Raw genomic sequence first — 23688 nt, forward strand, 5'->3', positions numbered from 1 at the left:
TTCTCATAAAATGAGCTTTGCATTGAGAGGCTGAGGCAGGAGGACTGCTTGGCTCACTAAGGTCCACTTGTAAATATGCTCAAATGAAGGACAAAAATGCTTTCGGTCTGAGCCTAAATACCCAACTGTACAATCCTTTGCTTATAAACTGCTTTTTCATTCTGAAGGTGAGTCTGCTTTCTGAAATTTATGTTCAAAAGCAATTTGGAGTTCTTAAAAACGTAATCTCCTTAAGTTAAGCATTTTGCATTTGTATGAGGCACCAGGGAATGTGAAATGATGCCCTAATTGAAACATGACTTAATAAGCAGTACATGAAGCTAGGAGGGCCTCTGAAGAGTAATCCCAGCTTCAGCACCTCTTGCTGTGTTTCTTCGGTTTAATTGAATAGTACAGTAGAATTTTAGTCCCCTCGTTTGTTGAAAGTAATAAACAGTGAAGTTTCTTTCTGTAGCTGAAAAAATGAATAAATTAAGGTAGGTGTTTTGGACCATTGTGTAGTTGTGAAATGTATATAAAGTCTGTTTTTTGAAAACGGACCTTCCAGAAAAGTCTCTCTGACCATAGAAATGTCCAACAGAAGCTATGGAGTATATCTTGGTTATTTATTTGTCTATTAATATAATGATTTAATTGAGGAGTATGCTAATTATTAATTCAACAAACTCAAACAACATGTTTGTAAAGAACCACAATGCAGAGCTGGGGAGATGGCTCAACAGTTTAGAGCACTCACTGCTCTTGCAGAGGACTTAAGTTCAGTTCCCAGAACTAATGTTGAGCAGCTCACAAGCCCTGTAACTCCAGCTCCAGGAGATTTAGCACCCTCTTCTGACCTCCATGGGCATCTGCATGGATTTGCACATACACCCACACAGACACACACATATACACATAATTTTTTAAAAGTTATGCTTATTTTTTTATTCTTTTTTTAACTTTTACAAAAACTTTATTGAGAATTTCATACATGCATATAAGGTGTTTTGATCAAATCCATGCCCACTCCCTCCCCTCCAACATTTCCCCCTCTGAAAAGGTAACCCTAAAATCTTTTAAAAATTAGATACTAGCTCCCAAATACTTTTGACATTTTGACAAATTTGGCCTTTGGAACAGAGTATGTTGCTAACAGGCCCAAGGACATTTTGACCTTTAGCCCAGAAACTGGCTGCATTTCTTTGGGGTCTTTTTACCCTAACTGCCTAGCCAATTCCTACTTCCTATTCTTATCACGTCATCCTCTGAAGGGGTTACCCCAATTGCCAAAAGGGAATAGGGATGCAGATAGCTCTGGCTTCTTCCAATACTGAACAGGGACACAGGGTGAGGCAATTGGAATACCCCTTCAGCAGGTCTAGGCACCCAGATAATACAAACAGAAGCACACTTCAACTTAATTCTCATATCAGAATCATAAACAACAAAAGAAATTCACATGCCAAAACCACAACAAAAAAAATAATAAAATTGAAAGCCAAAACACTGTGTCCCCACCAAACCCCACCAATCCTGTAGAAGAGTTTGACAAGGAAAACACCCTAGAGATAACCCAGGACACTGAATTCAAACGAGCAATCATAAACACGATCAAGGAATTCAATGAATTCAATGAATTTAAAGAACACACGAACAAACAAATCAAAGAGCTAAAAGAAGATAGGGATAAACTTCTGAATGAATTCACAAAAGAGATAGAAACATTGAAGAAAACTCAGGAAGAAATATATACATAATAAACTGTTAAAAAAGAAGGAAGTTGGGCCTGGTGGCACACACCCTTAATCCCAGCACTCAGAAGACAGAATAGGTAGATTTCTGTGAAATCCAGACCAGTCTGGTCTACATAGCAAGTTCCAGGTCATCTGGGGATACAGAGAGACCTTGTTTACAAAAAACATTTAAGAGGAGGAAGAGGAGGAGGAGGAGGAGGAGCACACAACAGCCAGGCCCATATGGTGGTGTGCACCTGTGGTGTAAACACTTGGGATGCTGAAGCATGAGTTTGAGAGACTGAGAGTATCTGAAAAAAAAAAAGAAAGAAAAGGACGTAAGGGGAGTAAATCTGTGTGTAATGATAGAGTGACAAATCTCTGAAAATATTGGCAAATGCCACTCTTCAGAAGTAACACGTACATGGATTTGAGACTGAGGGAGAGTGTGCATGTTTCTGATGTGGCCACATGGTGATGTTTCTTTGAGTGTCCAAGACCTTGTTTATTTCATCCTCATAAGTATAGGCTCTCTCCCAAGGACTGTTCAAATAAAGTGGTAAATAAGTGCTTGTGTGTGTGTGTTATAAATACCTCCTCTGGAATAGACTTCAAATATTCCAGAAAAACATAAAATATGTTACATCTAGAAATCAGCTTAAATTTTAATAAATTTTTTAAAAGGTTCTGAGATTGTAAGTCAGCAAAATACTGAACCAGTAAGCAAATATTTGAGTAAATTGCATTATAACCACTTGAAGAAACGTGTAACTATTAAAATTGCATTTAGATAGTATTAAAGACTGTGTAGCAATCAATAAAAATATTTATACCAGAAAGTTAAATGGAAAAGTATATACTAAAACTGAACATGCATATGCCCTATGATATAACAGTTTTACTTTGAGGTACATAGCCAACAAAAATGTATACATAGCCATTTGTGAAATATGTTTACAAGGGACTGGAAAGATGATTCTGAGGTTAAGGGCACTGACTGTTCTTGCAGAGGACCTGGGTTCAATTCCCAGTACCCGCATGGCAGCTAACAATTGTCTGTAACTCCATTTCCAGAGGATGAAAACACCCTCTTCTGATCTCCACAGGCATTGCATGACACAAGTACACTTCCATGCATGCAGGCAATACACTCATACATGTAAAAAAATACTGGGCGTGGTGGCGCACACCTTTAATCCCAGCACTTGGGAAGCAGAGGCAGGCGGATCTTTGTGAGTTTGAGGCCAGCCTGGTCTATATAGTGAGTTCCAGGACAGCTGGGGCTACAAGGAGACCCTGTCTCAAAAAGACAAAATAATAATAAAATAATTACATCGACATTCACTAAAAGATGGGCAGAAAGTATCACAGCAACATTAATTTCACAGAAACTTCTGATTTTTTTTGTTCTACTGTGATGAGCCATTGACACTTTCATGTTTATTTTATTATCACAATAACTTTCATGGGAAATAAATTATTGTCAAGCTGCTACACCCAAAAATGCAGAATTGGAATCAATTTAACTCAGAACTTGAATAGAATCATAGTAGATAGCTATTTTAAAGGTGACTTAAAGGAGTGCCACCCCTTATTATATTGAATAGTATAATCAGGAACAGGGCAATTCTTAAACCATCTCTGAGAATGCTAAGCGACTTGACACTGAAGTTCATGGAGTGCCTGTTTGGTCAGCTGTACCAGGCTGTACCTGTTGCCTGCGAGCGAAGGCAGGAGCATGGCAGTCATAGGCCAAGCATCTTTGCCTGTTAACTTTGTCACAGCTCTCTGGCACTCTGACAGAAACACTTCAATGAGAAAGCGGCCTTTAGCTTCAGATGTGAGGGGAGCCCAGAGGTTCTGGAACTTTCAGCAATAGAGGTAGACATCTCTGGCTAGAGATGGTGCTAGCAGGAGAGAGAGAAAGATGACTGAAAGAACGGCAGGAAGCAGAGATGGCACTAGGAGCCACAGGAAGAGAAGCTGTGAGCTGTTCACTTGGTATAATGACTGTCCCAAGGTGAATGCATAAAAGCAACAACACATGACACCTCATTATATGCTGGCTTTAGTGTCAGCCCTCAGTCAGCATGACCAACTGACACAAGCTAAAAATAAAACCAATAAAAAAAAAAAAAAAAAAAAAAAAAAAAAAAAAAAAAAAAAAACAGTTCCCTTGGTCTTTGACACTGCAGAGTGGGCACTGCGTGTGGGTGGGACAGCTTCAGCCTTTGACAGCTTCAATTACTTCAAATGGTAAAGCGACACTCAGCAACTAGTCTAAATAGTTTGAAGACTCTACAGTCACTACTTCAAAATCAAAACCCTGCCTCTTATGTTTCATGTTATCTGAACACCACAACCAGTAAAAAGCAGAGAAGCTAAAAGGCAACTCCCCAAATACCATCAGAGAACTTTGGAAGCTCCCAAGCAGTCAGGCACACAACCAAGCAGTTCATCTCATCCATCAGAAGGAACGAGCTGCTTTCTGCCTTCTTCCTGGAAGACAAACAATTCTGGAGAGTAACTGATGTGCGTGCTGTTTACAAAGCAGCATCTGCTCTTCTACATGGAAACTGTAATTCCTCACTGGCTTCTCGGCACACTCCCATGGTCTCCCTCAAAACGAGCAGTAAATCTTACCCCCAGAGCTTCTGCCAGTCTTAGAGTGAAATAAGAACTACATATTTTTAAATTCAATTGGTTTCAAAATGATTTGTTTATCCAAACATTAAGGATATTATACATAACTCACTATTACACAAAATATGATCTCTTTGGAAAATTAAATTAGGACTGAAATTGTAGGTTTGAAATCATCTAATAGAGAAGAACTCTATAAAATACCATATTCCTCCAAAAACAAGGCTTTAGGATGATGTACTAAAACTTTGAACATATTTTTCCCTGTTTTCACTATTCAAAAATCATAACTTGAACCCTGCTACCTGTCAGACAATAGGCTACAGGTAAAGACAGCTGTAGATAACCAAAGTCTCCATGAGCTTACAGTGTAGTAGGAAATGGGCCCAGATGGCAATTGCAATCAAAGGAAGACACAATTTATTATGAATGACTTCTATGGACCAAACACTATAGCAGATGTCAGATTGTAGGATCTAATAGATACACAAGCAAGCATGATAGCTATAGAACAGTATGATCATGGCTCAGGCAGAGGTATATAAAACATGTACTATAAAAATAGCAGAAGGAGGGGCTGAAGAGATGGCTCAGCAGTTAAGAGCACTGGCTGCTCTTGCAGAGGACCTGGGTTCGGTTCCCAGCACCCACAAGGTGGCTCACAACAATCCAAAACTCCAGTTCTAGGGGACCTGACACCATTTTCTGACTTCCATGGGCATTTCACACAGGGGTGCATTTACGTACATGCAGGCAAAAATGCTCACACACATAAAATAAATATATTTAAAATTTTTTAAATAGCAAAGAAAAGGTAGTTGGCCATTGACAAAAATTTGAAAGAACTGATCCACTGTGACCCTTGACAGTTGAAATGTTTTATCTAATATTTTATTATTTTTATTTTATGTGTACAAGTGTATTGCATGCATGTATATAAGTGTGCCCATGTCCTACAATGAACACAGAAGTCAAAAGTGGGTGCTGGATCCCTTGGAACTGGAATTATAGAAGATGGTTGTTAGCCATCCCGTGGGTGCTGGGAATCAAACCCCAGTCCTCAACCTGGGTCCTCTGCAAGAGCAGCCAGTGCTCTTGACTGCTGAGCCATCCTCCAATCCCCTCAAAATTGTTCTTTGAACAGTATTGTATGTACTTAATGATAGCTCAGGATCATTGAGCTATTGCATATTGGAGAAGATGAATGAGAATAGCAAGGTGTGAAGAAGCATTGTTTTTTCTTTTTTTCTTTTTTTTTTTTTTCTTTTATCCTGTAGGGAATGAGGAGATACAGTTGATAGGTTTGGTTACATAAGTAGCAGGATGCAAGCATTTTAAAAATAAAATTGGTTGGCTATTTAAAGACTGGAAGAGTGAACTACAAAGTATGTCATGACTGCAGAGTCTAGTATTATAGCAATTGTCTAAGGTACTAAGGGAAAAGAAAAATCTAGGTTTTTGTAGAAAGCAGTAGAATTTTGAAGACTAACAACAAAGAAGGACACTCGGGACCTTCTCCTCGTGTTCCCTACTGAAGCTATTTCTAAACCTTCACCATGTCCTTCGAATCCCCAGGCTTGTGTTCCTAACTCCAGCTGCGTACTTAGAACCAGATCCACTAAGTCCTAACTTTGAAAATATTCCCATGTCTTCCATCTCTCCCTTCACCTACGTAAATTTTTAAATATACTAATTTCATCATTTCAAAAGAAAAAGACTTTCTAGTCTATTATCCCAGCACTCAGGAGGCAGAGGTAGGAAGATCACAAGGGCAAGGCCAGCCTGAACTATGTAACAAGACAGTATTTCAAACAAGAGCTTGGGATGTAGCTCACTGGCAGACTGTTTGCCAAGCATGTACATGTGCAAGGCACAAGGTTTCCTTAGCCCTACAAAATTAGGAAGGAAAAAGTTTTCCTTCTGAAGTTTGCCCACTTCTTACAAGCCTTTTATCTGTATGTAGTTTGGAGGAATGGTTTGTACTGACGGTTCTCACGTCTCTGCTAGCAGAGCTGCAAAGCAAGCATGAGCAGCAGCAGTAGCAACAGAGTAGCAACCAAGTGAGCTCACACCTTATCAGTGCTTAACATTAAGCCTTTCCTGCCATGGTTCACCAAATTTTCTCCAGTAACCCATAATGTAAACATTATTACTTTCCTTTGCTACTCATGAAGAATAGATTTTGTGAACTTGAATAACTATGCCACCAAAAAAATAAAAAACAGAAGGCAATTGAGCTAATCAAAAAGAGCCACACTCTAAGAGAACATCAGCTAGAGACCTCAGCTACCAACTGATGGCATGCTGAGGATTCCTAATAGGAATAATTCAAACCTTCATGCTTTTCTTTTAAATTCTAGGTTTATCTTTGAACTTCTTTCAGGATATTTCCACTTGAACAATCTGCTGGAAACCCAAACTCTACATGCACAGACCTGAATTTATAACCACCCTTCTAGGAACCTTGTTTTACTATTCTGTTGCTGTTATAAACACCATGACCAAGGTGTTTATCTTCCATCTTATATCAGGAACAGGGTTTATTGGGGTTACAGTTCCAAAGGAATAAGAGTCTATCATGGCAGGGAGGCATGGCAGAAGGAAGTCAAGACCTCACATCTTCAAGCAGGCACAGGAAGCACAGAGAGACAGTCCCAGTGTGGCAAGACTAAAGTTTACTCCCAGTGACATGCTGCCTCTAATACTTCCTAAACCTCACAAAACAGCACTACCAACTGGGGACAAATGTTCACATACTTGGAGCCTTTAGGCGACATTCTCAGACATTCTCATTCAAACCATCACAAACCCGTTAGAAAATCTTGAGTCTCCCTCCTCCACTCTCCTTTCTTCTTCTACAAACTCTGCTTCCAACCATTCTCCACAGCTCAGGAGATTGACCTCCAAAAATGTCTCACCTTACCATGTCTTTCTCCGCTCCCCCTGCCATCTACCAAAACCAGCCCCATAACCTCCCTTGACTCTACTATGATAAAAATCACATGCTTTAAATTTACCTCATCAATTCTCCAACACACCTATCATAGCCATATTTTCTACATAGCTCTGACGTGTCATCCCCAGGCTTAAAACATTTATATCTTCAAATGTCACTTTTTAACATTTATTATTAATTTTTTATGTGTATGAGTGTTCTGCTTGCAGGTATGTAAGTACAGCACATGGGTGTGGTGCCCACAGAAGCCAGAAGAGGGTGTCAGATCCTATACACCTGGAGTTTCAGACAGTTGTTAGCTACCATGTGGATCCTGGGAACTGAATCTGGGTCTTCTGAAAGAGCTGCCAGTGCTCTTAACTGCTGAACCATCTCTCCAGACCCCAAATGTTACCTTTTCTATTAGATTTTCCAATTGCTCTTTTGTCCCAAAGAATTAGTCATCACTACTATAAAAGGTTACTCATTTCTATTCAAGTGCTGGGACAATATTTACCACATTTATGACACGTAGTCTCATCTGTTCTGATTCTCCCCTCTGGGCTGAGATAGTACATACCATGATGCTGAGAATTTGGCTTTATTTACCTTTGAATAGCATAATGCACAGTATTCATATCAAATAAGTAATGAATTCATTGATTTTTAAATGAATAGATGGGAACTGCATAGGATCAGCTCCATGTACTGAGAGAAGTTTAAGTACACTTTACTTTTCCAATGTAAGGACACTCATACAACATTTTGCTGTAAATATCTCACTAGAAAGAAAATTATATAAGAAAAAATGTCCAGTATTGGTAGATCTGTGAGAAAGATGTCAAATATCACAGAAACTTTACTGTGAAGTGATTTTTCTCAAGAACAGGCTTATAGTCGGGCCAGGGGTAGAAGTCAGATGGCTAATTGATCCTCTCCTCTAGCTAGGTACCACAATTTTTAAATCTTGGCCTCACACTCCTCATGTTTCTTCTTGTTCTCTCCATTTTCTTTGTCTTTCACATCCTTATCATTGAGAACAGTAATCATGACTTTAAGAAACAATATCCCATTATAACCAGCACAGCTAAGGGCTGGCAGAAGAGTCACTGAAGTTCTGCTCACGGAAACACCTGCAAGTCTTTCTTCGGAACACCAGCTGCTCAGCAAAAGGGCAGAATGTGGCCTTAAGATGAAACCGAATGCAAAGTCAAAATTAATAGAACATATTTTATTTATGATTCAATGAATTAATAATAGATTATATCTGCATGGGCAAGTTTTTTAAGCAGTATAATGTCCTTTTATTGAATTTGTGTTTCCTTTCAAAATATATTTTAAATATTACCATGCTACAGCATGTTAGTATGAAATCCAAAAATCTATTTTTTAAAATTCTTTATAGTTTAGTCAGACATGACCAGCCTACATTAGTGAACAGATGGCAGGTGGCACCACAATATTTTACACAAGCTATCATCCACATGCAGCAAGCTTTGTTTTGAAAGAATTTCCTTGTAGCAAAATTCAATTAAAATGAGGTCTAATTAAACTAACAGTGTCTGATCTAAAGCAATATATTTGACCAATATTTATTAATTGATGTCCAAGGAGCCATCTCAAGTAAGAATCTACTTGGATTAAGGAATAATGAAGTAAATAGGATTGAAAACTACTTATGTATCAAGAAACTGAAGCAGCCCAGCATGGTGGTATATACCTTTAAATCCCAGCACTTGAGAGGCAGAGGCAGGTGGATCTCCATGAGTTCAAGGCCAGACTGACCTACATAGGGAATCACAGACCTGCCAGGGATATGTAGTAAGGCCCTGTCTCAAAAAAAGAAGAAAAGGAAAGAGAGAGATGCAAAAGAAATTTTGATATCCCAAATCACGAACTAATTATAGAATTCCTATTTGGCATGAATGTGTCTAGATCTTTCTTCCGCAATTGTTTTTATATACATTTATATAAAGAGAAATGGATGTCAGATTTTTTATTTCAAGACAAAGTCTCACATATCACTGACTAGCCTCAAACTCAATACATAGCTGAGGATGACCTTGACCTTCTGATCCACCTGCCTCCACCTCCCAAGTGCTGGAATTTCAGGTGTGCACCACCTCACCCAGTTATTCATAAGTGACAGTTTTTTAGGAATTTTTTTCCAGACTAGGTATCACTATGTATGTTGGTCAGGTTGTGTTGTCCTTAAACATATGATCCTCCTGCCTTAGCCTTTAATGTTGGAATTACAGGTGTTGGTCAGCACACCCATCTCTGAAGTACTTATATTTATACTACAAATATAAATGGAAACACTATATCAAACCTTACTTTTACTTAATCTTCTCCCTGATTAAGAAAGACATCTGAGAATCAAACTCCAGCTCTATGTCTTTGACACTTGTGTAACTCTAAGCAAGCTACGTCACCGCATGATCTCATTTTGTCAAGGAGAGAATTAAAACCCTTGTTAGTATTTTTTTATACTTAAATTAAAATGTTTTAGAACAGTGAACTATTTTTATGGTAGTTTCTTAACATTATGGACACTAACATCTCTGTTGTTCTTAATTAAAAACTTTTCTAATTTCTGAAATTCTTAGGAATTGCCTTCATTTAGAATCCCTAGAACTTCTTCCAGTTCATGATTTTTAAATGCTTTTCATAAAGTAATGGCTCTCAAGTTCATGTTGGACCTTTCCCATGGACTCCAAATCCACACATGAAACTACCTACTCTGCATTCCTAAGAGGATGGAAACAGAGCCCTCAGGTCCACCGTGCATGTTGCATAGAGATCTCCGTGGTGCCGTGTAAAATGCTCCTGCACTTTCTCCTGTACCAACAACTCCTCTTGCTCTTCTTCATTCGCTCAAATCCCTCCCTACCCCTTCCTGCCCCTCTTGCCCTCTCATCCCGTGGGTCACAAATTCTGCTGTCTCATCTTTCCCATACACACATTCAGATGCAACCTCTTCTCGCATTAACCACCAGTCTAGTCACAGCTTAGCACAGAAGCTTCTAACGTGGCTTCCAGACCTGCTTCGTCTGTTCTCCGCAGAGCATCAACACGACTGATTGCATCAAATGTAAAGCAGCCCACATCACTCTTCCGATCAAAATCCTGCAATGACTCCATGTTGGTTAAAGCCAAAACTGGAGTCCGCAGCTGCAAGCCCTGTCTTTAAAATCACCCCACTCCTGAACTTTCTCCAAGTTATCATTCTTGCTCACTTGGCTTAAGAATTATTTCCCATCTCATTCCCTGCTTGCTTTCCCTCTGCAAAGTTTCTCTATATGCTACTTTTAAACTTTTTTCTCTATATATATCTTCTATTGTAGCATAAACTCTGAAGGTGGATATTTTTGTCTCTTCTGTTCAATGCTCAATGTTTTATTTAGTGCTGTGCCTAGCACAGTGACTGACAAATGTTAACAACCTGTAAATTTCAGTAATAATGACTGTTAGCAAATAAAATCATTCCCTGGAGAAACAAACATTTCAATAATTTTCACAAAGTCCACATTTGTATGATGTTTCCCAGAAGTGTGTGTGTGTGTGTGTGTGTGTATTAGAAAATAAAAATGCAGGGCTAAAAGTGGATACATATTTATTTTAATAGTTACTGCTCATTTAGCCTCTAAAGAATCTCTAGTAACTTATAAGAATAAAATATAAAGCACTTCAAAATCCACCTCATATTTTTCCTCTATGTTTTTTTTTTTACTCAGATAATTCTCTGTCATCAATTTCTGCTCCCCTTGGTGAAATTTTACCCATCTTTCAAAAGCCAACACAACAGAGAGGTGATATTCAGGGGCTGAGAAGGACAGGTTGGAAAGAAGCAACATGGAAGAAAGCTGAATTATGCGAGCCAAAAGAGAGTCAGACATGGGGAACAGGCCCCGGTGTATGACAGCAAAGTAGGGTGGCTATCATTTGCAGCAACTATTGTATATTTTATGAAGAACTATAAGAGAGGACGTCATAGGCTGCAAACACACAGAAATGATAAGGAGATGGACATGCTAATGATCTAGACTTGATCAGTGTGGGTTGTATGCATGCACTGTACCCATAACTATGTGTGGTTATTATACTAATTTTTAAAATCAAGGCTTGAAGGAGAAATAAAGAGGAAGGAAGGAAGGAAGGAAGGAAGGAAGGAAGGAAGGAAGGGAGGGAGGGAGGAAGGAGGGAGGAGAGGAAGGAAGGAAGGAAAGAAGGAAGGAGGAAAGGAGGAAAGAAAGAATTAAATAAGCTCAACTGTTATGTTGTAGAATTTATCAGTCCACTTTGATTCTTATGGGTGGCTTGACTGGTCATTTCCTCTGCTGAACCTTTCTAGAACACACTTTATCTATGCTTTCTCCTTTACCGTGTTGATCTATGATTTATGTTTTTGTATAAATGCCATTTTCATTTTACCACGATCCTAGAATCTAGCATCTTGATAGGGCTAGGTAAAATATAGGCCAGAAGAAATTAATCCATCTATATAATCACCTATTTTCATGGCTACCATGTATTTCGAGCCCTCTCTCCCAGAGGTTGTATTTCTCAAATAAGCAGCCAGAATCCAAATTCCTATGCAGCACCTCAGATGAAAGCAAGCATGTACAGTTTCCGTGTTAGTCATCAGGAAATCTAACGTTATTAATCCATAGAACACATTCTAAGCAATACATTATTAAGAACTTCTACAAAGGGCAGTAGAGATGGCTCAGCACTTAAGAGCACTTACTGATCTTCTGAAGGGCCTGAGTTTGGTTCCCAGGACATGGTGGCTAACAACAACCTGTAACTACAACTTCAGGAGATCCAAAACACTTCTGGCCTCCTCAGGCACCTGCACACATATGGCATACATTCACACAGGCATATACATGCAAATCAAAATAAATATTTTTTAACAAAAGGAAATACAGGAGTAAGTATATTAGATCCAAACGCTGTAAAACTAGATCTTTACATCTTATCCGTTATCCTCACAGGCAGGTTTATTAGAAGTTTCGGTTTTATTGGTTAGTATTCTCAGTAACTCATACATTTTAGTAATTGATGCAGCAAACTTCATGAGAATAAAGAATACACCATATTTACCCCCATGTAAGCCAAAGAACTCAGAATATGTGTTATTTTGTGATAGGCCTCAAAAGTTCACGACTTTCAAATGAGTGCCCAGTGCTTGAACACACAAGGCACATAGGGTAGCTGGAACAGATGTTCTCATCTATCCCACTTTACAGAGGTGCAAACAATGGTCAAAACACTCCAGGTCCATATCCTCCTAGTATCTGCTGAGATTTGGCCTTTTAGCATAGTTCTTTCTTGATCCAAAATTAATGCTGTTTTCCAATATGCCAACTGCTTTCTAAATTCTTCAAAAATGTAATTGAGTTTGCAAAACATGATTCAAGTTCCTGAAAGGGAACAGCTCTGATCGCGCCACTTAATAGCTGTGTGATTTTTCTACCAGTCATTGTTCCTGTGAGCTTCAGCTCCATAGGAGCAACATGTGAACAGAAACAGCAATACCGATCAAAACTAATCTGCAGAAGCAATATCCATAAGAATAAAATCTGGATTGCTTGACGTGGAATTGGATTTATATAAGAAGATGCAGGCTGGAGAAGAAGTCACTGAACTCAGGAGAAAATATACAGAATTACAGCTAGAAGCTGCTAACCGTGGGATTCTTTCATCTCGTCGTGGTACAGGAGTCCATACAAGAGGTCGAGGTGCAGCTCATGGCCGAGGCAGGGGTAGAGGCCGAGGGCGAGGTGTCCCTGGGCATGCTGTCATTACTTCAAGATGATGATGAAGAAGAGGACAATGAATCTCGTTCTTGGAGAAGATGATTTGACTGATCATTGATCTGCATATGCTAGAACTCTCCTTGTGTTTCATTAGTATTATCTAATGTACTTTTACATATTTGTAAAAAAAACAATTTTTGGTAAAATATGATGAAGATGATAAGGATAAAATCTGAACTTCCACAGCCCCTCATAAGTGTCCCTAGATTAAACTTTTCATGGGCATTTTCCTTCCCAAATTGTGACTAAATGAGTGTATACAGTACAGCCATATTGCTTTGGTATCAGCAAGCAGGGAGACAAGAGTTGAAGACCAATGGCAACGTGCTGAATTTAAATTCCAGCTCCACTTTCTTAGCTTTGAAACAAGACGAGGCGTCTAAGCTCTCTCAGCCTCAGTATCTCATCCACAACAAGAGAATAATAACATTTCACTCACAGGGGATTAAGTGAGAAATACTGTAATATGCTCAGTGTCTTATCTGCCACCAGTAGATCTCAGCCATTATTGGCCCTTGATACAACACAGTGTAGTCACGTGGTCAGTCTAACATCTAAATGTCCTTTCTTATAATAAGAAGTAAATCTCAAGAAGCTCAGTTGCCATTATGCAAGCCGGGGGTGGGGGGTGGCTGACTTAATGTTTCAGCTTGCATTTATTAGGGGATTGCGCAACTATTGTCTAAATTAGATTCTCAGGGGACTAGTGTCTTTGCATCTTGTATGACAACAAAGATGTGTCATTTTCTTTTTGATAATTTTAATTTTTTATTCTTTGGCAGCTTCATGAATGTATATAATTTTATAATATAAAACTTCATATTTTAAATCCATATGTTATATTCAATATCATATATATAATATATATAATTTTAGGCTTTTTCATCCCGTTACCCTGTCTTATATTGTCTCCTCCTGCTAAAACCTTTCTTCTTCCTAAAAAGTCTGTTTCCTACTTTCATGTCATTTGGTATGTCTGTGACTCAGTGAACTGAATTAGGGTTTCCTGTATGAGCATGGGTAAGAGGTTACCTACTGCGGCATGGGCAACTTATCAGTGGCTCCATCACTGAAGAAGCACACCCCTCCCTCCAGCCACCATTAACTGTCAGTGTTCCCTAGAGGAAGGATCGGTCCTCATGAGCCCATGATGAAATATTGAGAGCCTAGTCCTGTGCAGGCCTGGTGCATGTAACCACAGCTGCCGTGAGTTCATCTACCATGTCACTGTTTTGCACCACACTTCAACCTCTAGCTCGTTTATTCTTTTCACCCCCTCTTCCATGATGTTCCTTGAGCCTTGAGATTCTTGGGGGATGATACAGATGTCGTGCTTAGGGCCATGAACTGCAGGGTCTGCTCTTTGACCACTTGTGTATCTCTGTATTAAGCACTGTTCATTGCAAAACAGAAGCTCCTCTGGTGAAGGTAACACTCTTATCCACGTCTGGAAACTTACACATATTCTATCTGCTTTGAATAAAAGCACAGAAAACATCCTACTTACCTATTTAACAAACTGGTTCGTCTAATATTTCCTCTTAGACCGTCATTCTCCATATAATGGCACCTGAAGATGTTTTTATATTAATTCTTCATGATCTAATATTAATTCTTCAATCACGATTGCTTACAATGTTTCTTTATACATGAGAAGGTATTAGAAACTGTCAATGATAGAACCAGTTTAGTTTATATAAAGAATTATAACTATTTTCTGCAGATGGATATAGTTCAATAAATACACTATAAGAAAAATTACACTGTTGCAATTTGATGGCATTTTCATTATAATCTACATAGTGCATAAATTGTTGCATGCCCCCACTATAGGCACTATATGCCTTATGTGTAAAATCAGCATTCAGTTCTCACGTAAACATAAAATTTGATTTAGATTTTAGAATCAAGGCTGAGGATATACCTCAGTGTTAGAACATTTGCAAGTGCTATACTTACTGTGCAAGGCTCTGGGTTCAAGTAGTGCAAAATGACACCGTAGGGGTTGAGTGTGGTTCTGTGGTAGAGTACTTGCCAAGCATGTGCTGCAGTCTATACCTAATCACCACAGCAATAAAATAAGAGAAAATAATAAAAATCAAGGTCAAGTACACAAACATTTTATTTTTGGTAAAATCCATTATTAACCAGCTGACATAACGAGGCAACTAAAGTTAAAACATTATGGGTTGGGATAAAGCTCGTGGGTATGCACACATGAACTCACAGCAGCTGTGACAGCATGCTCAAAGCCTGGGCAAGATCAAGCCAGACAGAATCCCAGCACGGAAGCTGGATGTAGGTATAGAGTCTTACCCTTAACTGAAGAACTATTGGCAACCGATGGCTTCTTGGAGAAGGACTGTTAGTTTTCTTCAAGTGTATGACCCTTGAGAGGCTACCCATGAGCCAATAAATGGCCCCACCTCAGTGCACATACTGCAGCACTAAGTGAACTCAGTGGGTTTAAAATTAAAAAGAACACATGAAATTGGGAGGAAATATGGTATGGGAGAAAGGAGAGGATCTGGAAGGGAGAAAATTAGAGTGGACGTGATCAAAACATGTTATGTTTTTAGGACATTCTCAAACAATATAAAATAGCTCAAGGGTAAAGCTTTTGCTTAGCATGCTTGAAGTCTTATTTCCAAATTCTAGTATTTAAAAAAAAGTATTTTAAAAACACACACACACAAAAAAAAACTAAAAACATAAAACAGCATAACACCTCAAGCCTGTAATATGTAATCCTGGCACAAAGGAGACTGACGCAGGAAGATTATCTTAAGTCTGGACTACAGAGTGATTCCCAGACTACCATGGACTACAGAGTACAATCCTGTCTCAAAGAATATTGCACGACTCAATTAATCTTAATGTATATGCTCTATATATACAGCATTTTATGGGTTAAATGAAATTATTATTTAACTCAATCTTGAGAAAACATGTAAATATATTCATCCATACACACACCAAAACAATAGGAAGACACAGATTTATACCATTATTGTTGAGACAGCAGTACTGGACATGCTGTGCCCCACATCAGATGTGCTGTGGGAGAGGCCCGAGGTGCTGAGTTGAGGACAAAGCTTGTTTCATACAGAGTGTCCCAGTGAAGGCAAGTATCGCTTCAGACCTTTCAATTCTTTTAATATCTGAGCTTATTAGAAAAGAATTCTTTAAAATGTGAAGTTTTTACATTATTAGCTACTGTTAATTGCAAATTGCTTTTACCACCACCTCAAAATATCTTAGAAAATTGAAGAAATCTATTCAAGACCAAGTTCCTTTATTTCGTTTAACTTTCTTCACACCACAGTCTGTGTTCTTCTACTTAACATTCTCCTTGTAAAACGTTATAATAAGGCAGGTTTGCATTAGATCACTAGGTTGCTTCTGTAAACAGCAAGTTTCTCAGTTGTCACGATGGAGGACAAATGAGGTATCAAATTAAATCTTTCATATTTATTTTCGCATAAGACCCAAACTTACATCTCAGTGAATTTTATTCAAACTCAGTACCCCTAAATTGCAAAATGTTGTCTTTGTCCTTAAGACCATGACAGAGAACTTTATCTGCATTCAAATTGCCTACTGGTTTGCGGTATTTCAATAATAAAACAGCAGGATTGAAGGCTCATGATGAGAAATCTGACTAATTACCTGTTAGATGATAGATGGTTGTAACTCGGCAGTGCCAGTCACTGAAAACAAAACACTTCGAGATATCAATCAGCTTCCTGACAAATTCAATTTCCCTCACATTCAGTGGACAATAAATGGGAATTTTATCTTTACATCTACATAGCACAGAATTTTTAACTTTAAAATATGCATAATGATATCTTAATAAAGTACATTTTTAAGAAGTTAGTATTTAAATACCTGAAATATTCATATTTCAGTCTCTCAGCTTTTAAATAGATAGATGATGGGAATAATTAACATTGTAAATCTGTATCGAGTTCTATTGTGGAGGGCAAGGTGTGCTTAATAGTACTTTTCCTATTTTCTTTCTACATTTACATTTAACTCAAATTATTCACAACAACTCTAATGGCTGTGTTCATTCTCTTCATTTTTTTTTTTAATTTTGTGGTAAATGAGTTGGATGAACATTCTACATGAGATTCAAAAAGCGGAATGCCCAATTAACACTGCCACATACCAGCATGTGGGCAGAGTTAAAGCGAAGAAGGGCTGAAGCACGGAAATTGAAAGCAGGCTCAGGGAAACACCGTTTTGTTCCTTACAAGAAGGTACCGCGTAGTCAACGTTTGGAATTTACTCTCAACCCTAATATGCTACAAGTTTCCATGTCTCGAAAATTAAAGGTGGCAAAGGGATGGAAGGGAAGAGAAAATTTCTTACTTCCAGTGTTTTGAAGACAATTGATTTTGCCTACAAAGATAAAGTTTGAAACGAGGCACATTGAAACATTGTTGGTGGGAAATGAACTTCATGCAACATCACGGAAATGATCTGACAATAGCTATAAAAATTTGGAAGCTTAGAAATAGCAATCCACGGTAGAGGTGCCTCTAATGATTAGTAATTATCATCCTACATCTCTGAATGCTTATCGCAATATTGTTTTTCATAGCAAAAATGATTTTTTGAAATGAAAATAATTGAAGACTCCTGTACAGTAGATTGTCTTAATAAAGTATGTACATTCACTGGAAAATTGCTAAGATACTAAATTGCAAATGTTCTTAAATAAGTACATAAAAAAGAAAGATTATAGCTATGTAAATTGGGTTGATTAAATCATTGCACAATATGTAAACATTTTGTGTGCACCATTAACATGCACAATTTTCATTTATTAACTACAAATAATGTAGATAAAAGCTAAAAATAAATGTTACTTTGTAAATAAATAAATATCAAAGAACACAATGTAGCAAGATGCAGTGTTGGGAAAAAGGCAATCCTTCACATGTCCTTCACGTGTCCTTTACATGTCCCTCACATGTTCTTCATGCATCCTTCAGAAAAACACCCAAGGTATGTTTTAAGTGAAAATAACCCAGATATCTGAGATTCTTAATAGGATATAAATATAAAGACAAACATACGATTGTAGATAGAAAACTGAATTAATGATAATATGGAAAAATGTCACCTATGGTGGTCTTTGTGAGAAATGACTGGAAGTCATTTTCCATTTCATAGTAGTGCACTGTTTGACTACCCTGCCCATTATCTCCTTTTAAGTAATAAATAAATGACAGAGGCTACACACGATTACGTATAGAATTACATACATGCAAGCAGATGAATTCAAACCTTTCTAATTTTTCCATAGTCAACATTTGAAGGGGCAAAATCCTTGATTTTCCTTACATAACTGTGGGAATTACAGCAAAAGCAATGTCCTAGCTGGATGCTAATGAGGTGAACTTAAAGCTGGCCAGCCCTTAGAAGCTGTTTGGCTATGACACCATCCATGACTGTGAGTTGTGACTGCCAACACCTTCAAATGCCTCCTGTATGCCTATGCAGGAAGGTCCTTCACTGATAGGTTCTTAGTTACAACCTGCGCTGAGGAGCCACCTCCTCCATTCCAGCCGATGAGTTCCTTTAGTTCTGTTCTACAATCCACAAATCAAGCACTGTAAGCACCCACCTCCTGTGGGGACAGCAGGTAAAAGTCTGAGGAGGTAGGACAGGACCTAACATACAGTCTGCTTTTACTCCACACCTCACATGTGAGCTTTTCCCTGTTCGACTCTTTGTCTGGTAAACATTGAAGCTTTTTCAGTGCTGAATATCCAACACAGGACCTCATGCATGCTAGGCAAGGGCTCTGTGCCTAGCTACATCCATCTGTAGACCTGTCATGCTTCTCTCCATTAAATTACTTGACTTGGACCTGTTGCCATTTCTCCCACCTGTGGAAGAGGCAGGGTTATTCTCACTACACAGTGGCTGTATCTGCTCTGAGCTGCCTCCACACCCTACTGTGGTACCTATTAGATATCAAGTAGTTAAGGCTTCTACTAGATCATGCCATCAGAAGCCTCTGATCCAAGTTTGGTCTCATTCTTTCTGATCCCAGATGTGTCTGCTCTGTACCACAGTCTCCCAGATTTAATCATCCATGGGTCTATCTAGCACAGCCAGAAGGATCTCTGGGTCTGGAGTCTTCATCAGAGGAAGACAGGGGAAGGGCCAAGCCTGGACCACTGCCTTTAGGATGTCAGTTTGTCTCCTGGGAAGGCCTCCTTGAACATTGGTGGCAAGAGCTCCTTAGGCAGGTGCTCCAGAGCAGAGATGGTTAGGCCTTTTCCCCTAGCAGCTTCTGCTGTACCAGCTCCAGGAGTGTGGGTGAGGCCTGGCTGCTCATCCTCGTAGATGGTCAAGCAGAAGGACCCTGTGATTCAGAGTTTTAATTCTAACCCTCAGGAAGATGCAACATGTGGGTTCCTGCAATTTTGAGGTCATTTTGGGATAGAGCATGAGGTCATGTTATGAATGAGGTCATAGATCTCTGAGGACAGCTCTTCGAATCCCACCCAGCAGGGCAAGGCAGTAGCTCCAGGACTCTGTCTTCTCTGGGTCTCTGAAGCTTTTATCCATACAGAACATCTTAATATTCTTTATACCCCTTCCCCATTGGCCCCTCCCATAGCCTCTCCCCACTGGAATTCACACATCCTGTCATTTGTGTTAAGGTCTATCATGTCAAGTTAGTGTCTCCAGATGTCCCTCAGTGCAACTTCATCCACTGAGGTCTAATAAACCTACCTAGAGTCCCTCCCTTTAAGAAGACAAGTTCTTCCTCATCCACCAGTAATCTGCCAATAATTCTTCAACTAAAATTGGGGTCTCCTTACCATTTCTACAGTTCTGTGGTGAGTTTCTGTCTGCTTGGGTTTGCATGATTCTTGTGCATGCTGACACCATTGCTATAGGTTCAAATGAGCAAGGTCCCAGAAGCCTATGGGACTCTATCTCCACATGGTCATGCACTTCCTCCCTGGCTCTTACAATCTTTCTGCTCCTCTGCTGCAATAGTCCCTGATCCCTGGGTGGTAGAATTTAATATAGGAGCCCTGTTCACAGACCCACAGACTTTTAAACCCTACGCTTTGATCATTTGTGACCTTTTGTATTCTTAACTCTATTTCACAAGGGGGCTTCATTGATGAGAATTAAGAGATGCATCAGTGATCTGTTCACCCCTTGTTCTGTGTTCCGTGATCCTTAAGTATAGAGGTTGCACTGTAGATGTGCCACTTAGACTTGGACAATCTACGGTCAATCTCTGTGTGTGAGCAGCTGTAATAGTCTCTGTAATAGTCTCCATCTGTTGCAAAAGAAGCTTCTTTAAGGTAACTGGGGTACTTGTCTGTAAATATAAAGATTGTAAGCATAGCCACACACTCATGGATGATGAGGTCATAGATCTCAGAGAAAACCTCAAGGTTGTCACATCCCTAGACAAATATAATTTCTTACTATGTGCAATAAAAAGGTTTCAAAGTTTTAACCAAGGCTCATAAAAAAACAAAATTTGTAGGTACAGTAAGCTTATAGATACTTGGATCTATAACAAGAATAATAATTATTTACATTGTAGCACACTTTCAGTTAAATATATTATGTATTTCTGGAATTTATTCAAAGTTTAACTATAAAAAGCTAAAAAGTATTACAGAATAAAATTTAAAAAGAAAATGAAATTACACTCTATACATTTCTTATTAGAAATTAAAATGACACTTTTTTTAGTTTCTGTAAAATTAAATCTCTACATTAAATCAATTATCAATTCCACTGTATATTTACCCAAAGGAAATTAAACATATGCCCAGCAAAACTTGTTCCAAAATGTTCCTAACACATTTATTCCTAATATTCAAAAAGATGTTTCATATCAAGATTTTAAGTAAACAAGTACCTGGAAAGTCTCCTGTAGTCAATCTTTATATTAACACACTGATACAGAGATCAGAAAGGCTAACATCTCATCTCTAGCTTTCCATAGAGAAAAATGCTCAGTAGGAAAGCATTTAACTATTTAGTTGGATTCATTGGCAAATCTAGGGGCTGCAGGTGGCTCAGGGGCTAAGAGCACTGGTTGCTCTAGCAGAGGACCAGTGTTTGGTTCCCCACATCTACATGGTGGCTAACAATTGTCTGTAACTCCAGTTCCAGAGACTCTGACACCATCTTCCTGCCTCCACAAGCATTGCACACACAGGTTCACTTGTGGACAAAACTCTCATATACATAAAATGAAATTTAATTAAGTAATTAATTAAAATTAAAAATGGGTAACTCTATTCTTCATTGTTAATCCTTGTCAAGTGCATATAGTTAAGGAAATTCAAACAAAAAAGGGGAGAAATGCAAAGAGATTATCAATACATAACTAAAAAAGCATAAGATTCAAGTAAAAAATATCAATATATGATATAGAATAAAATGATGAACAGAAAAGAAAAATATAAATGAAAGAGATTTGTATCCATTTATATTTTCATTTATATTATCAACAAATACATAATTAAAAATAGGAGACTTTATATTCAGTTTTTCAAATATGCAAAATAATAAAAACTAATAAACAAGCTTGGTTAAACAGTCCCAGAGGAACTGACGCTGGTCCATGAAATGCTCACACTCACAAGCTCAGCTCAGAGCTGCACAGCATGGCTACAAAATGAAACATGGGAAGGATCCACCAATGGATAAATAATACTTTAAACATGCCTATAAACAGGGTGGAATAATACTGTTCAGCCTTTACAAAGAAGGAAATTCTGGTCAAGGGATATAAAGTGCTTGTGAACAAGGGACTGGGTTTGATCTCCCGCTGTGTATAAACTAAGTGTTTATATAGATGTTATGTAGACTCGTGTCTACAATCCTATCACTAAGGAGGTTCAGGCAGGAGGAGTTCAAGATCATCCTGACTACATAGGGGGTTTGACGTCAGCCTAGGGTAGAGATCCTGCATTAAAAAAAATAATAAAAAATAAAAATCTTGGGGCTGAGAATAGCTCAGCTGGTGAAGCTGTTGCTGTGCAAGAATGAAGATCAAAGTTCCACTCCTGACCTTTGCATCTGTAATTTCAGCGCTAGGCAATGCAGGCAAGTGGATCCCACAGGTTTGCTGGCCATCCAGAGCCAGTCTAGGCAAATACATGAGCTCTTCTGAGTTCAGTAAGAGATCCTGTCTCAAAAAGAAAAGGTAGAGAGTAATGAAGGCAGATACTTGGCATTGAACTCTGGCCTCCATATTTAGGCATATATTTGCACTCACAAATCCATGAAAACAGACACACACACATATACATCAAAGACACATACGTACCATACACACACACACACACACACACACACACACACACACACACACGACATTCTGCCATTGCAACATTATGAATGAACCTTGAGAGCATTGTAGTAAGTGAAATAAGTCAGTCACAGAGACAAACGCTAGGTGATGTCATGTGAATGTGAAATAAAAAATAAAATAAAAACACTGAATTATGTGAGTAGAGAGTAGAATTGTGACTCCCAGCAGCTGGAGTGATGAAAAGCAGAGATATTGGTCAACAGATACAAATGTATATCTAGTGGGGAAGAATAAGGGCTGGAGTTGCAGCTCTGGTGGTAGAACAGACCCTTAGCAAGCCCAGGGTTCCAGGTTCAATGCCCACCATTAAGAATTCTTTCCCATTAAGGCTAACAGCCAATGTGTGCTGCAGCCCATTTGCATAGTCCATAGTCCCCACCCTGAGTGTTACCCATCCCTGCTTCTATCAACAAGCCCAGAATTTTAATGGATGTGCAGCTGTTCTCAAATCTTCATTAATTACAAGCTTCAAGAGGAGCTATGCAATGCAAGATGTTAGGGAGAGAGTTACTTTCACTGTAAAAGTAAGTTTGGAAATAAAAAAATGTCTCTAGCTGGAAAATATTTTACAAGGTAGATTGTTTTGAGAATGGAGGAGACTGAAAAAAAAAAAAAAAGAAGAGAAGATGCTCACTTTGGATGTAGATATAGACCAATTTCCCCTTGGAATTAAGAAATGACCTGAATATGAAAGAATCAAAGAAGAATTTTTGAGTAAAACATGCTGCTTCTTTCGGACATACTTAAGAGAAGTAGCAGGTCTCCTGCAATTCTTCAGAAATTTTCCAGTGGTCTAGACCTGCTGATTTCTCTTTCCAAGAGCTTATGGAATGAGTTTCCATAGTCATCCTTACTTTCATTGATTCAGTGCTGACTGAGCCATACAGATGTTGTAAGAGCCCCAAAAGAGCAAGGCACCCGGCATTCAGAGCCGGGGGGTTGGATGAAGCCTGGGTGCACTAGAGAGAAAGCTGCTCTCCAAGCAGATTCACCCAGTGAGAATCTCCACCCAGTACTAACACTGCTCCAGATTTTCAAGAGAAGCTAAAAATCATGATTGTAACACATGCCCCACCTTGAACTCGTTGTCAGCTTACTCAGAGTTCAAAAAACAATTACTCTGCAGTCCAATTCATTCAGGCCAAAACTCCCATCTGCAGACTGTGTTGAGCCACCGGCCAGCAATGTGCAATT

At 38.7% G+C, this 23688-nt stretch overlaps 1 protein-coding gene across 3 annotated transcripts in view; it reads right to left on the reverse strand.

The window, feature by feature from the left end:
- Positions 1-1923: 1923 nt before the first annotated feature.
- The window catches only part of LOC115072137, a 39492-nt gene continuing 17727 nt past the window's right edge, over positions 1924-23688 (reverse strand). For 2 of the 3 annotated variants that reach the window (XM_029568590.1, XM_029568589.1), the window contains exons 3-4: positions 15075-15173; positions 14029-14585 (exon numbers count right to left, since the gene is read on the reverse strand). In XM_029568590.1, the coding sequence (XP_029424450.1) occupies positions 14332-14585; positions 15075-15173 (353 nt within the window). In that variant the 3' untranslated portion in view covers positions 14029-14331. Of the gene's footprint in view, positions 2024-14028; positions 14586-15074; positions 15174-23688 lie in introns of those variants that run through there. The other variant, XR_003851201.1, reaches the window with a different exon arrangement.

This window comes from Nannospalax galili, unplaced genomic scaffold (genome assembly GCF_000622305.1).
Source record: "Nannospalax galili isolate Female #2095 unplaced genomic scaffold, S.galili_v1.0 scaffold80, whole genome shotgun sequence".
Taxonomy (NCBI): domain Eukaryota; kingdom Metazoa; phylum Chordata; class Mammalia; order Rodentia; family Spalacidae; genus Nannospalax; species Nannospalax galili.